At 41.5% G+C, this 15,000-nt stretch overlaps 1 protein-coding gene across 3 annotated transcripts in view; it reads right to left on the bottom strand.

Moving 5' to 3' along the window:
- Window positions 1-15,000, bottom strand: part of dgki (diacylglycerol kinase, iota) — a 98,547-nt gene that overhangs the window by 5,542 nt on the left and 78,005 nt on the right. For all 3 annotated transcript variants that reach the window (XM_062517728.1, XM_062517729.1, XM_062517730.1), the window contains 4 exons: window positions 5,813-5,937; window positions 3,401-3,426; window positions 2,471-2,508; window positions 170-290 (listed from right to left, as the gene is read on the bottom strand). In XM_062517728.1, coding sequence (XP_062373712.1) covers window positions 170-290; window positions 2,471-2,508; window positions 3,401-3,426; window positions 5,813-5,937 — 310 coding nt within the window. The remainder of the gene's footprint in view (window positions 1-169; window positions 291-2,470; window positions 2,509-3,400; window positions 3,427-5,812; window positions 5,938-15,000) is intronic.

The raw sequence follows: 15,000 nt of genomic DNA, 5'->3' as shown, positions 1-15,000 counted from the left end.
CACAGTAACATTTTGAGTTCAATGGTTCATCATTGAAGATGGCGGGGTGATTGGGCAGAAACCAGTCAACCCAATCTGGCAACACTTAGAGAGAGTGGTTATATGAGTGGATGTAATGAGTTGGTGGGCGAAGAGCAGATGTGGTGCCGGTGCCGGTGCCGGTGCGTACCGCGTTGCAGGATGAAGATGACCACCTCGGAGTGGCCGTGCTGGGCAGCGAGGTGCAGAGCGGAGCAGCCTCCTGAGTCCCGCACCAGCAGACTCACCCCCTGGCTCCAGGAGTTTGACACCTGCGAGGGTTAATGCAGAGAGAGGGAGGTGTGTGTGTGTGTGTGTGTGTAAGTACATGTATGTGTGTGCAAACATGTGTTTATGTGTGTGAATGTTTTGTGTGCGCGTGTGTAAGTGCATATTTGTGTGTGTAAAAATGTGTGTGTGTGTGTGTGTGTGTGTGTGTGTGTGTGTGTGTGTGTGTGTGTGTGACAGAGTGAGAGAAAGTAAAAAAGAAATAAGAGAAATAAATTGTATTGATGGTCCATACTACCTCCTCCCTGGAATTGTGTTCTGTCGTCAGATAAAAATAAAATTGAGGTCAAATTGAACACAATTTGTTGACATAGAAGAATGACTATGACCACTAATGATCAATGTGGTAGAGAGTCTGTGATATTGTGTGGCTGTTTTTAATTCCAAAGGCCCTAGGAACCTCATGCATGGTATTATATCCATACCAATATCCACCCAGATCAGATAAATATCAGAAAAACCTGAGCATTTTCATTAAAAATCTGTTAGTCTCTGCCCTGATACTAAAGTGGGTCATCATGAATGGATCATCATCCACCAGAGCAATGTCCAAATCAAAACAATATATAACAAAGTAGCTTCCTGAACACAACATGAAGTTTCTGCCATGACCATACCTTCCCTTGATCTGAACCCCATAGAGCAACAGTGGGGTGAGATTAAAACAATAATTGTGGAAGTTACACTGATTTTGTAGTCTGGCTATCACCATACTCTTATCTTATATCTTTTACGATTGAACATTAGTATGGGGAGGCTGCGCTTTGTTTCTACTGCACAAGAGGCGTGATCAATGGGCATTGTTCAAATGACTCTGTACGCTTGGATAGTCCTTCAACCAATCAGACCAACGATCCGGTGCGTCTTTTGGATAAGCTGGTTTCTGATTGGAGCCAAAGGTTCTGGCAGGGAACAGAGGAGATCGATGTGCAGGTTTCCAGTCTGAGCTGCTGGGCGAAATCCAAATTCGCCGGAAGTTCAGGCAGGGTTCACCTAGCCTACTGATTTTGCCCATGCACCAGCCAAAGGTTGCTGCACTGTCACGGTCAGTGGACATGGAGAGGGGCATAACAGTGGAACATGATATTTTTGTGAAAATATGTATTTCTTTATAAGCCATTTTTTGGGACTTTTATGCCTTTAATCAGACAGGACAGTATAGAAAGACAGGAAGCGAGTGGGAGAGAGTGTAGGGATGGGATCCGGAAAGGACCACGGGGCGGGAATCGAACCTGAGTTGCCGGCGTGCGGTCGGCTACAGGTGCCCCAGCCAGTCGCGCCACGGCAAATAAGGCATTTTTGACTCACAGAAAACATTTGGCTCCCTTCAGGTTTGAATTTTTCCTCATTGTTTTTATTGTGAGACCAAGATAAATTGCCATAGTACATACAGTAGCAATTGCCATAGTACATAGCAAAGATTGTGCCTCTTGAAGATGGTGTCTCTTAAAGATTGCGTCTCTTCAAAAGGTTAAGAAGGGTGAGGGCAGTAGAGGAAGTTTCTGTTCTTAAGGCGTTTCATTTGGTGACATATCCTGTGTTTATCAAGAAGCCTGTCACACGTCTCTAAGTTGTGCTTTGTATTCCAGTGTCAACCAGTGTCAAACAAAAACAATCACAAACACACACACACACACACACACACACACACACACAGACACACATGCACACACAAGCACTCGCAAATGCGCCCACGTACAAACATATACACACACATTCAAACAGAGAGGTAAACAACCCCAACCCGCACACACACACACACACACACACACACACACACACACACACACACACACACACACATTTGCCTGGGCATGCCTGTACATGCCTCTTGATTCAGAATCATATGAGTGAACGTAAACTCCCCTAACCTGACTGAGTCACAGTCACATGAACAACCAGCCAGGTAGTTTCCCTTTCTCTTTACACATACACACACCACCACCACCACCACTAATGGTGACTAAGCAATAAATGTCGGAGTATTAAAAGTTTAAGTTTAACATTCTGAACTATGAGGCCAAAGGGCTACCCCTCATGTCTTCAGAGTGGGGAAAAGATTGAGACTCTAAAACTATATGTGTGTATGTATGTGTGTGTGTGTGTGTGTGTGTGTGTGTGTGTGTGTATATATGCACTCAAGGTTGGAAATTATGAGACTTACCGTGGATAAGTCGCCGATGGCTGCTGCAGAGAGAAGACCTGGAGGGACAAGAAATGAATGACAGTTGATGCCAGCTAAATAACAACAATGACTTTTCTGTGGAGTCTAGACCAAATGTAAACAAGTCGATAAATGACACAAATAACGCTTAGGTTTGACACATCAGACAATTTCGAACAGCATATTCATTCGATCTGGTTAGACGAGGGCTTTTAACTATTCATATTTGGATTCTATTCCATTGCATTCCATCCCATTCCATTCTATTGCATTCTATTAAATTATGGTTATTGTTATCAAGTCAAGTCAATTTTTATTTTATTATGCCATAGGGAGGTGATTAAGTTGCGACCAGGTGTTAAGGACACACAACCATCAAGTAGGCTAAAAGTCTGACAAGTAACAACTAACAAAGTCTTCAAATTCAGTATGTTAATGGCAGCACATACAAAGGAAAGTTGGTAACGTTCAGTCATATTCTATTCTATTCTATTACCCCCTTTAGAGTTCCCATCTATTCCATTTGCTTGTAAAACTGTAGCTTCCAGTCTGTGACTGTCAGGTGTTTTCCTAACAAGGCTACATAAAGGTGTGGCCAACATATATGAATAACCCTCCAGTTTTACACACACACACACACACACACACACACACACACACACACATACACACACACACACACACACACACACACACACACACACACGTGTTTGACCTTTGGAATCTCACATGGATCACCACTGTTATTACTTGGAAGTTCCTGGGAAGGAATTGCTTCATGAACAACATCCTAGCAACACTTTGTGTATCGCATCCAACAAAAACATGATCTTCTCCACAGAAGGGCCTATGAATAGGATACATTTTTTTCCCCAAAGGATCTGAGAGTGTATCAAGAGTAGCCACTGCGAAATAGAAGCAATACTTTACCTTGCTCCTCTGTTGTCAAAGGAACCCTGTAAAGGCAAAGAGAGTAGGAGAGGTTGTTTAAAAAAAAACAAAAACATCACAAAATCACAAAAACACACAAATAAACATATAGGCCTAGTTTTTACGACTATGGCAACACACTATCACACACTAAAAGACATTGAATAACAAAGGCACGCATGTTGAGTTCATTGCACAGAAACTACTTTGCATAGAATACACATATAGCTGCAGGCCATCCAAACAGCGCACACGAACAGAACAATGCACACTTTCAATGACTCAGTTGGGTGATTTCTTGTAAACGGCCGTATTGGCGGTAAGTTGCAGCTGCTTCTTTCGGGACACACCCTACACATAGCCAACTGCATCGTCATGCAGACACCATCACCACCACTAATGGGGACTACGTGAAAAAATGTCCTCAGAATGAGGAAAGATGGAGAATTAAAAGTTTAAGTTTAACATTCTACTAAGAGGCCATAAGGCTACCCTTCAGTGTGGAAAGATTGAGACTTTAAAACTATGTGTGTGTGTGTGTGTGTGTGTGTGTGTGTGTGTGGGTGTGTGTGTGTGTGACTGTGTGTGTCTGTGTCTGTGTCTGTGTCTGTGTCTAATTGTCTGTGTGTGCACGTACTGTATGCCCTCAAAGTTGGGAATGATGGAGACTTTAAAACTGTGTGTGTGTGTGTCATAGACAGTAAAAGATATGGACAGAGCTATCACGTAGACGTCAGCAGAGACCGAGGAAGCAAATTTAAACGTTTTTTTACTATTTCCGTCAAAGGTCTTCTGCGCAGGCTCAGGTGTCGTACATGTGACGTAGGCACGTAGTCTGACCGAGTCTGACCTACTGTATGGCGACGCTTTACTCTCTCTGGACGCATGCGCATTAACACTTTAGCATTGATTTCGGAAAACGTTTATTACTCAACCGATAAGACAGTTACGAGATTATGATGTCAATTTCACAATGTAGTATGTACTCCGACAATAGAAAATGTTCATATAAAGGCTTAAAACGCTTCAGCTGTAACGTAATTTGATGTCAAAAGTGGTGCTTACGCCCCATAGGATTCAATGGAATGGCTAACTAGCACTGGTCTACTTTTTAGCATGGCGGCCACCATACTGTCTACACTCTCAGAACGTTCGCTGCCCCCTTGGTGTGTGTGTGTGTAAAGTAAAAGCCCAATCTGAAATATGGGGCCACAGTGCTAGTTGCCATGGCTCCCTCTACACTTCTTCAATGCCGCTCTCTGATGTTCTTCATTTGTTTAGTAGTTCCCTGTTGACTATTCAATTCAATTCAATTCAAAAAACGTTATTTATCCCCGAGGGGCAATTTCTCTGTGCAGGCATAGTGACATATAAGACATAACACAACATACGACGGGGGGGGGGGGGGTAGTCCCAGGAGAGGGAGGAGGGGGCTGGGGGCATATTTGAGTTCAAAAGGCTAGACTAGACTGTGTTTTCACTTCTGCACACTGATCAGCTGTTTGCAGGGCTAAAGTTATCAGTTATTTCTGAGGCCATACTGTATGTATCGCTACTGTACATCATTTGTCAAGACTTAAACGGCACATCCCGAACTTGAATTCAGACAAAGAAAAGCCATTTTCCTTGGGCTCTCTCTCTCTTCCACTCTCACTCTCTCTCTATCACTCTCTCTCTCACATACACACACACACACACACACACACACATTGCTCATTGTAACCACATCCCTTCATTATCCTTTCCTTTCTGGTTGCTCGGGTGGGTGCTATTTTAATGAGATCCGTGTGTGTGTGTGTGTGTGTGTGTGTGTGTGTGTCTGTGGGTATATGTACTTCAAAGTGTTGTACAGGTCATATCTCAGTCATGCTGCAAGATCGTCATGATCATTCAGCTCAGAGTACAGATGACTCTCGTTTACTCTGTAATGGAACAGGGCTAAAGCACCTGCCCATCATCTCCCTGCTTTAAAGTGCTTCCTGATAGATAGACAAATAGGTGACTGTGAATCAAAATAGTCATTACAGACTTGTCAATCAAAGCACAGAGTGGTGAGTCATATGAAAACATGTCTCAGTGGCGCAGCAACGCATGATGAAGCTGTGCACAGTATGTGTGTGTGTGTGTGTGTGTGTGCTGTTGTAACAGATGTCAGCTAGCTTAGCTGTGCATGTGGAGTGTTGAAGGTGTGCATGTACAGTAGGTGTGTTGTGCATGTTTGTGCTAGGTTAAGAAAACGTCTGAGGAAGGGCTAACAGGCCCGTCACGGTTTTGAAAAACTGGGAGCAAAATGTTGTTTTTTCTTAACTTACAGTATCCCTTTGCTTTTAGTCCTGCTCCCATTTTTTAATTGGATGTGCATGCTTTGATTGCACTGTCATGTGTGTGTGTGTGTGTGTGCTTCCATCTTACCCACTGCTGGGCTCCACCACCACATCAGGCATGCCCGTGCCCCCAGGTGGGCCCAACACGGGGGCCTCGTGGTCCAGGATGAACACCTCGTCCTGGCAGATCTCCGTCACAAAGTGCAGGTGCTCCTGCAAACACACACACACACACACACACACACGTATGAAAACATGAACTCAAACACACAAATCACACGTGTACACACACACGCGCACACACACACGCGCACACACACACACACACACACACACACACACACACACACACACACAGATGTATGAAAAGTAAAACATTAACTCAAACAGACACACAGACACAGACACAGACACAGACACACACACACACACACACACACACACACACACACACACACTGCATCAATTTCTTTAACCCCTCAACAGGAGGGGGAAATGGTGTGTTTTAATTTAGGAATGATTTGGTTTTCGGTTTTGATTGACGTGTGTGTGTGTGTTTGTGTGTGCATGTGCGCGACTGAAGAGAATGCCGCATATGTGACCGTAAAGAGAGGTTGGACTTCCCCACTCAGCTGATTCTTGCATGCCATGAAAAAACCTTAGCCACACCTTAGCAACGCCTTAGCAACAGCCACTCATGCCTCTGAGTTAGGTTTACATTTACAGTGTATACACACACACTCATACAGAAAACACACACATAAGACTTTACGGACATGTACACAGAGGCACATGCTTAAAGACACGTTCACACATAAAACCATAAACATCAGTACTGTCTTATGACAGTCAGCTAAGCACGAGACAGAGAAGCAACCACAGCTTACACAAAACACACATTCTTACACAATACACACATTCTTACACAAAACACACATTCTTACACAATACACACACACACACTAAACGGCTCTCTGGCCCAGGTGTTTCCTGACTGAGAGAGATAGAGAGAAAGAGAGAGGGATAGAGTTTTTGTGTGTGTGTGTGTCTTCTCCAGCTTTTTAGATCATTTTAGCTTGTTTTATTTATGATTACGAGTTTTAATTTTGTTGTTTAACCAAATTCAGACTGTAAAAACACGGCATCTTTCTAATGTTTCTTAATGTCAAACCAATAAATGAAACCTAATGAACCTGTATGTGTGTGTGTGCTTTGTGTGTGTGTATCTAGAGTATGTCACTGAGACATGAGAGAAACCAACACACTATCGCAAATGCTGCATAAAGACACACAGACTCCAGGCCTCAGATAGGAGTTGATACATCTCTCACTCTCACACACACAGACACAGACACAGACACAGACACAGACACACACACACACACACACACACACACCATTACACCACACACTTCAGGCCTCAGATAGGATAGGAGTTGTTGACAAAGTAACAACAGGAAGGTATGCTGGAAGGTACACACACACTCAAACCAGGCCAGCCTGGTGTCCAGGGGATGAAGGAAGGAAGGAACCGGCTTGTACAGTATGTGGTTCAGTTTAGATTTGCATGTGCTTTTGTTAGAGGTGTGTGTGTGTGAGTGAGACACCAAAGAAGAATAAATAAGATGCTTACGGAGCACCTCCGTACTGTCACACACACACACACACACACACACACACACACACACACACACACACACACACACACACACACACACACACACACACACACACACACACACGCACCATCCTTTCACACATTCTGCATGTCCTCACACACACACACACACACAGTTATTTAATCCACACCATTGATTAACACATTTACTGCCTGTCAAAAGCTTACTAAGGGCCCCAGAGTTTGCTAGATACAGTTCTTCTGCGCTGCACTTGCACTTTCACGCACACACACACACACACACACACACACACACACATACAGTATGCACACACCACACACAAACACACTCACTCATCTTCTTTGTCAGGCCAAAACGTCTAAGAGACATCTGTTTTTTGAGATCAAAGGGAACCACAGTTACATGTCCAAACCACAACCACAACGTGTGTTAGGTAAGGTGTGTTAGAGAGAACTAGGCTTTCGCTTTCATGAGCATTCCTCTTCCATTGCAAAGTAATAATAATAACAATAATAGTAACTATTATTATGATTATTACTATTATCATTATTATTTTTAATGCTATTATAATTTATTTTTGTATTACTATTATTATTATTGTTAATATTATAATTGCTGTTAGGATTATTACTATTAAGACATCAGCCATAATGCCTCCACTGTTCCCAGGCCTCAAACGTTAACTGAGTGAAAGGGCATTTAGGCAGAGGGAAACCCCACTAACCCCTTCCAACTGTGATGACCCCGCAGCATCTGTGGCCGGCCCCTGTGCCTCTGTATGTGGACACATCTTTAAATGCTCACACACTGCCTTTCTCCTTTGTTATCCACTGGCTCTGAGACAGAAAGCTGCAGTATGACAACTGCATGGGTCCTTTAGCAGGAGCGGAGGAACTCCCCACTCACCCGTTCCAACTGAAGAACACATCTTCCAACTGTGATGAAACCTCCACACGCAGAGGCCTACTGGCCACAGATGCTTACACATTGCCTTTATCCTCTGGTTTCTCAGAAATCTACAGTATTACAACTGCATGGGTCATTTACCACTAACCCGTTCCAACTGAAGAAACCTCCACATACAGTACAGAGGCACACTGGCCCCAGATGATAACTAATTGTTTTTATGGAGAAACTTGAAAGATCTTGAATGACAATGGAGGTTTATTTTCTGGGAACTGTGGGGAAAGACCAGAGGTGGGGCAGACACCAGGAAACATGAGGAGGTGGTGTTGCTCACGCAGGGGAAACGTCCCAGGAACAAGACTGACCGATCACACCTGGTTCTATATACACATGCACGCACACATGCGCACACACACACACACACACACACACACACACACACACACACACACACACACACAATCACACAGTGCGGTTTTTACCCACATACCGGTACACACACACTAATCACACTTTGGAGTGGTTTTACACACACACACACACACATCACTCACACAAGCACGCACACACACAAACAATTCTAATATGGTGCTTTTAAAACCGAAACCTGAGAAAAAAACAGTTTCAAATTCAGCTGTAGTCACGATGTGTGCATCCACAAATGAAAACCTGGCAGACACCACATCTCTAAATGCTCACACATATCCCATGATTGACTTTATCCTCTTGTATTCCTACAGTATTACAACATAATAACTTGAGATCCATGTTTCAGCTTGAAAGACGGCTCAAGGACCTGGTTGGACTGTTGAAGTAGCCTACTACACCATGCTGTGATGCTGTGTTACTTAGCGGCTAGGCCTACAGTACGCCAAGTATGTCGCTATCGTCCATGGACTTGACTTGTTTGTCGTGCTTGTCTAATGTCTGCGTCTTGATGTCTGTGCCTACCCCTATGGTGCCTTCAGGAACGCTGTGCGAATACGCCGCTCTGTCTGGCACCTGGCTATTTTGTGTTTGTACTGTAGGTTAATTGCCTGTATTTTCAATTTCATTTTGTGAGGCGACCTTGGGTGTCTTGAAAGGCACTTTAAAAATAAAATGTACTATTATATTATTATTATAATAGGTTCTTAATATCACAACTGTATAGATTCTTAATATTAGGTTCTTAATATTACAAGGGCATTGTTTTTTTAATATTACAATTGTATAGGTTATTCAAACTACAACTGTAAAGTTCTTAATATTACAAGTGTATAAGTTCTTCATTGTGGAGGAAAGAAGAACTGGCGTCATGCCAAATGGGCAGCACATCTAAAAACACACACACACACACACACACACACACACACACACACACACACACACACACACACACACACACACACACACACACACACACACACACAGACAGTTAGAGATGTGGTTTCTTTTTTACATAATGTGTGTTGTTTCCGCATCTGCATTCATACACTAGTCATAGGGCACTTCAGGGCAGCAGTATTCAAGCGAGTTTTCAAGTATTCTTTTAACTATCTTTGTTCAACACTTTTGTATACTTTTTAATGTCTGTTCAATAATTACAGTGCATGAAAATGCACTGTACTGTTCTTCCTAGGCTTCAACTTCTTATTATTACAGTGCATGAAAATGCACTGTACTGTTATCCCTAGGCTTCTTCTTCTACTTCTTATTATTCTTCTTCTAACGCACGCAATTCAGCTTGAACCGTTTAACGTAGAAACTTCATTCAAACTGTGTTACGAAGGTCTTGCTTAGGACATCAGCGCAATGTATTTTTTAACTTTGTAACTTTTATACTTTTTAAACTATAAATTAAAAACTATTAACAATTTCCCCATAGACTTAACATTGCTCATTATGACATCACAGCAGCAATTAGAATGTTACCCCAGCTGGTCAGCCACCTGGGCACCAACTGTCAGTTTCTCTCAGGCTCCTCTCTGAAGACTACATATTCTGTTCCCCTGTATCCTCTGCGCACAACAGTATCAAAATAAGTCCTCCTAATTCCATCCAACTTTATATCCATTCATCTTCTTCAAACCATTCACTCATCCACCCATTCTAAACAGTCTGCCTATCAACAACATCAATTAGACGCTCTACATTGAACTTTTAAACAATCTACTCTGTCTCAGGCTGGCTCTCTTAAGACTAGCCAGTTAAATTGATTACACCTGTATCTGTATCCACTACTCTCAGTAGAGAGCTGTGTCTCTCCATTCTACAAGAATATAAGGCACATTCCATCTAACATTCTATCCATTCATCTTCTTCAGACCATTCACTCATCTACCCATTAAACTGTCTATCAACATCTATTAAACAATCTGTCTATCAACATCCATTAAACTCTCTGTCTATCAACATTAATTAGACTATCTACATTCAACTTTTAAATTATTTACTCTGTCTCAGGCTTTAAGAGTACTCTGGCTCTCGTAAGACTAGCCAGTTAAATTGATTACACCTGTGTCAACTACTCTCAGAGAGCTGTATCAGTGTCTCTCTAAACAAGAATATAAGGCACATTCCATCCAACATTCTATCCATTCATCTTCTTCAGACCATTCACTCATCCACCCATTAAACTGTCAATCAATATCTATTAAACAATCTGCCTATCAACATCCATTAAACATTCTGTCTATCAACATTAATTAGACTATCTACATACAACTTTTAAAGTATTTACTGTGGGTCCCTCTCAAGCAGCGTTTATATGTCCTCCCTCGCTCCTCGATCCTCAATGATCTACATAAAGAAAGATAGAAGAAGGGCTAGACTATCCCATTGTTGCCGCTCCATCATTCTTTATGTAGATCAGTGAGGAGCGAGAGAGGACGCGTAAACGCTATGAGAGGCACCTTCTGTCTCAGGCTTTAAGCATACAATCTCATTAAGACTACAGATCCTGTTTCACTACTTCCTCTGTCCACAACTGTTTCAAAATAAAGGTTCTCACTGCAATAATACACTATTAAACCATTTAACCATTGAAACTACTCAACTATTGAACTGTTCAACCATTCCAACTGTCAGTTATCATCCACTATGCCTCCAGTCAACTACATGAAACCTCCATGTACCTAGCAACCAACATAGCAACCATTAAAATTAAGTGTTTATGACTGTTTCCATAGCAACCAACATGATTATACTGCAGTAACTTCTTGTTTCCTGATAGTGGCCACTATGGATACCCTAGCAACAAATGTTTCAAAATAAAAGTCCTCACTAGCAAGTTAGCTAGTTAGCATGGTTAGCATAGTTAGCATTGATAGCATTTTTAACATAACTGCAAAAAATCATCAACTAAGTTAGCTAATCAACCTGGTTAGCATTGTTAGCAAATTTAGCATTGTTAGCATAGTTAGCATTTTTAACATTACTGCTAGAAATCATCGGTTAAGTTAGCTAATCAACCTGGTTAGCATTGTTAGTAAAGTTAGCATTGCTAGCATAATTAGCATTTTTAGCGTAACTGCTAGAAATCATTAGCTAAGTTAGCTAATCAACATTTTAACATGAATAGAAATCATTAGTTAAGTTAGAACTGGAATGTTTCATCTTTAAACTGTCTACCTTCACACTATCAACTCTCTGTAAACTATGCAACCACCATGTTTACCCTAGCTACACCTTAGTAACCATATCTACATTATCTATCTATTTTTGCATTTTCATGCACTGGTAATTCCTTGGAATTGCATTTCTAGTTCTTCTTCTAACGCACGCAATTCAGCTTCAACCGCTTAACGTAGAAACTCCATTCAAACTATGTCGCGTAGGTCTTACTTACGCGATGTGTGCTTTGTATTTTTCAACTTTGTAACTTTTATACTTTTTAAACTATTAGTTAAAAACTATTACAATTTCCCCCATAGACTTAACATTGCTCATTATGACATCACGGCAGCAATTAGAATGTTACGCCAGGTGGCCAGTCCAGGTGCAGCAGCTCTCTCTCTCTCTCAGGCTCTTGAGACTACATTTTCTGTTCCCCTGTATCAACGGTATCAACATAAGTCTTCCTAATTCCATCCAACTTTCTATCCATTCATCTTCTTCAAACCATTCACTCATCCACCCATTCTAAACAGTCTGCCTATCAACATCAATTAGACGATCTACATTCAACTTTGAAACAATCTACTCTGTCTCAGGCCTGGCTCTCTTAAGACTAGCCAGTTAAATTGATTACACCTGTATCTGTATCCACTACTCTCTCAGTAGAGAGCTGTGTCTCTCCACTCTACAAGAATATAAGGCACATTCCATCCAACTTTCTATCCATTCATCTTCTTCAGACCATTCACTCATCCACCCATTAAACTGTCTATCAACATCTATTAAACAATCTGCCTATCAACATCCATTAAACTCTCTGTCTATCAACATTAATTAGACTATCACCATTCAACTTTTAAATTATTTACTCTGTCTCAGGCTTTAAGCATATACACTCTGGCTCTCTTAAGACTAGCCAGTTAAATTGATTACACCTGTATCAACTACTCTCACAGAGCTGTATCAGTGTCTCTCTTAACACGAATATAAGGCACATTCCATCCAACCTTCTATCCATTCATCTTCTTCAGACCATTCACTCATCCACCCATTAAACTGTCAATCAATATATATTAAACAATCTGCCTATCAACATCCATTAAACATTATGTCTATCAACATTAAAGGTAGGGTATGGAATGAGCTTTTTTGGCCATTTTTGCAAAATCACTTGAAATCCTATTCCTAACCCACTTATAGCCACTAAGTTGGAAGCACTGAAATGGAAATTAAACACGTCAATCATCTGCGGAACGGGCAGGGCTCGAAAAACTCCAGCCAATAGAATTCCTCACCCCATACCATCATTTCACAGCTCGATCGTCAATCTAACGTCTTACTCCTCTTCCTACTCCCCCTCCCCACCGCGCGCGACCCTTTCGAAAGCTGGTGACCGCGAGTCAGTGCTGAAACGAAACCAACTGCCTGCTGCTGCACGTCCATGTTCCCCTCTTGTTGTGTCACTTCATTTCTATACAAACTAACTAAGGCAGCGGATACCTACGGAAACTCAATCACCCACGCAATAAATAAGCTATGTAGCAAAAATTACATTTTACCATGACACGAAGAGTGCTGTAAACATGAAATCGAAACTTAACAGCTTGGAGCTACGGTGGAATAGGCGAACCAACGGGGCAGCACTAAACTCGGATATTTCAGGATATAATCGCCCTGGTAAGAACAAACCAGATTCTGTTCAAATATACACACCTATGGCTACTGAACCATATGTACTACAACCCTTTGGAGGTGAATAGCCTAAAGAATGTAATTGGGGAAGTTGATGTGAGTGATTGTATGGAGACTAGAGCTCATAGTGCTGTAGACGCCAGGATGGCATTTCATTTAGCCTGGCTCGCTCTCGCGCTGCGCATTTGAATTGTCGCTCGTGCATGGAGGGCGGGACTTGAGGTTGTATATGTTCAAACTCTGCCGTCCGTTTTGCTAATTCCGTACCCAACCTTTAATTAGACTATCTACATACAACTTTTAAAGTATTTACTGTGGGTGCCTCTCAAGCAGCGTTTATATGCCCTCCCTCGCTCCTCGATCCTCAATGATCTACATAAAGAAAGATCAGTGAGGATCGAGGAGCGAGAGAGGACGCGTAAACACTACAGTATATGAGAGGCACCTTCTGTCTCAGGCTTTAAGCATACAATCTCATTAAGACTACAGATCCTGTTTCACTACTTCCTCTGTCCACAACTGTTTCAAAATAAAGGTCCTCACTGCAATAATACACTATTAAATCATTTAACCATTGTAACTACTCAACTATTTAACTGTTCAACCATTCCAACTGTCAGTTATCAACTATGCCTCCAGTCAACTACACGAAAACTCCATGTACCTAGCAACCAACATATCAACCATTAAAATTAAGCGTTTATGACCGTTTCCATAGCAACCAACATGATTATACTGCAGTAACTTCTTTATTCCTGATAGTGGCCACCATGGATACCCTAGCAACAAATGTTTCAAAATAAAAGTCCTCACTAGCAAGTTAGCTAGTTAGCATGGTTAGCATAGTTAACATAGTTAGCATAGTTAGCATTTTTAGCATAACTGCAAAAAACATCAACTAAGTCAGCTAATCAACCTGGTTAGCATTGTTAGCAATTTTAGCATTGTTAGCATAGTTAGCATTTTTAGCATTATTGCTAGAAATCATCAGTTAAGTTAGCTAATCAACCTGGTTAGCAATGTTAGTTTAAGTTAGCATTGTTACCATAGTTAGCATTTTTAGCATAACTGCTAGAAATCATTAGCTAAGTTAGCTAATCAACCTGGTTAGCACTGTAAGCATAGTTAGCATAGTTAACATTTTTACCATTACTGCATGAAATCAGTAGCTAAGTTAACCAATCAACCTGGTTATCATTGTTACCATAGTTAACATTTTAACATGAATAGTAATCATTAGTTAAGTTAGAACTGGGAATGTTTCAGCTTTAAACTGTCTACCTTCACACTATCAACTCTCTGTAAACTATGCAACCACCATGTTTACCCTAGCTACACCTTAGTAACCATATCTACATTATCTATCTATTTTTGCATTTCATGCACTGGTAATTCCTTGGAAGTGCATTTCTAGTTCTTCTTCTAACGCACGCAATTCAGC

This window comes from Sardina pilchardus, chromosome 17 (assembly GCF_963854185.1).
Source record: "Sardina pilchardus chromosome 17, fSarPil1.1, whole genome shotgun sequence".
In the NCBI taxonomy this organism is placed as follows: domain Eukaryota; kingdom Metazoa; phylum Chordata; class Actinopteri; order Clupeiformes; family Clupeidae; genus Sardina; species Sardina pilchardus.
The sequence above is the reverse complement of the archived record's forward strand: the minus strand, read 5'-3'. Positions and strand labels throughout refer to the sequence as shown.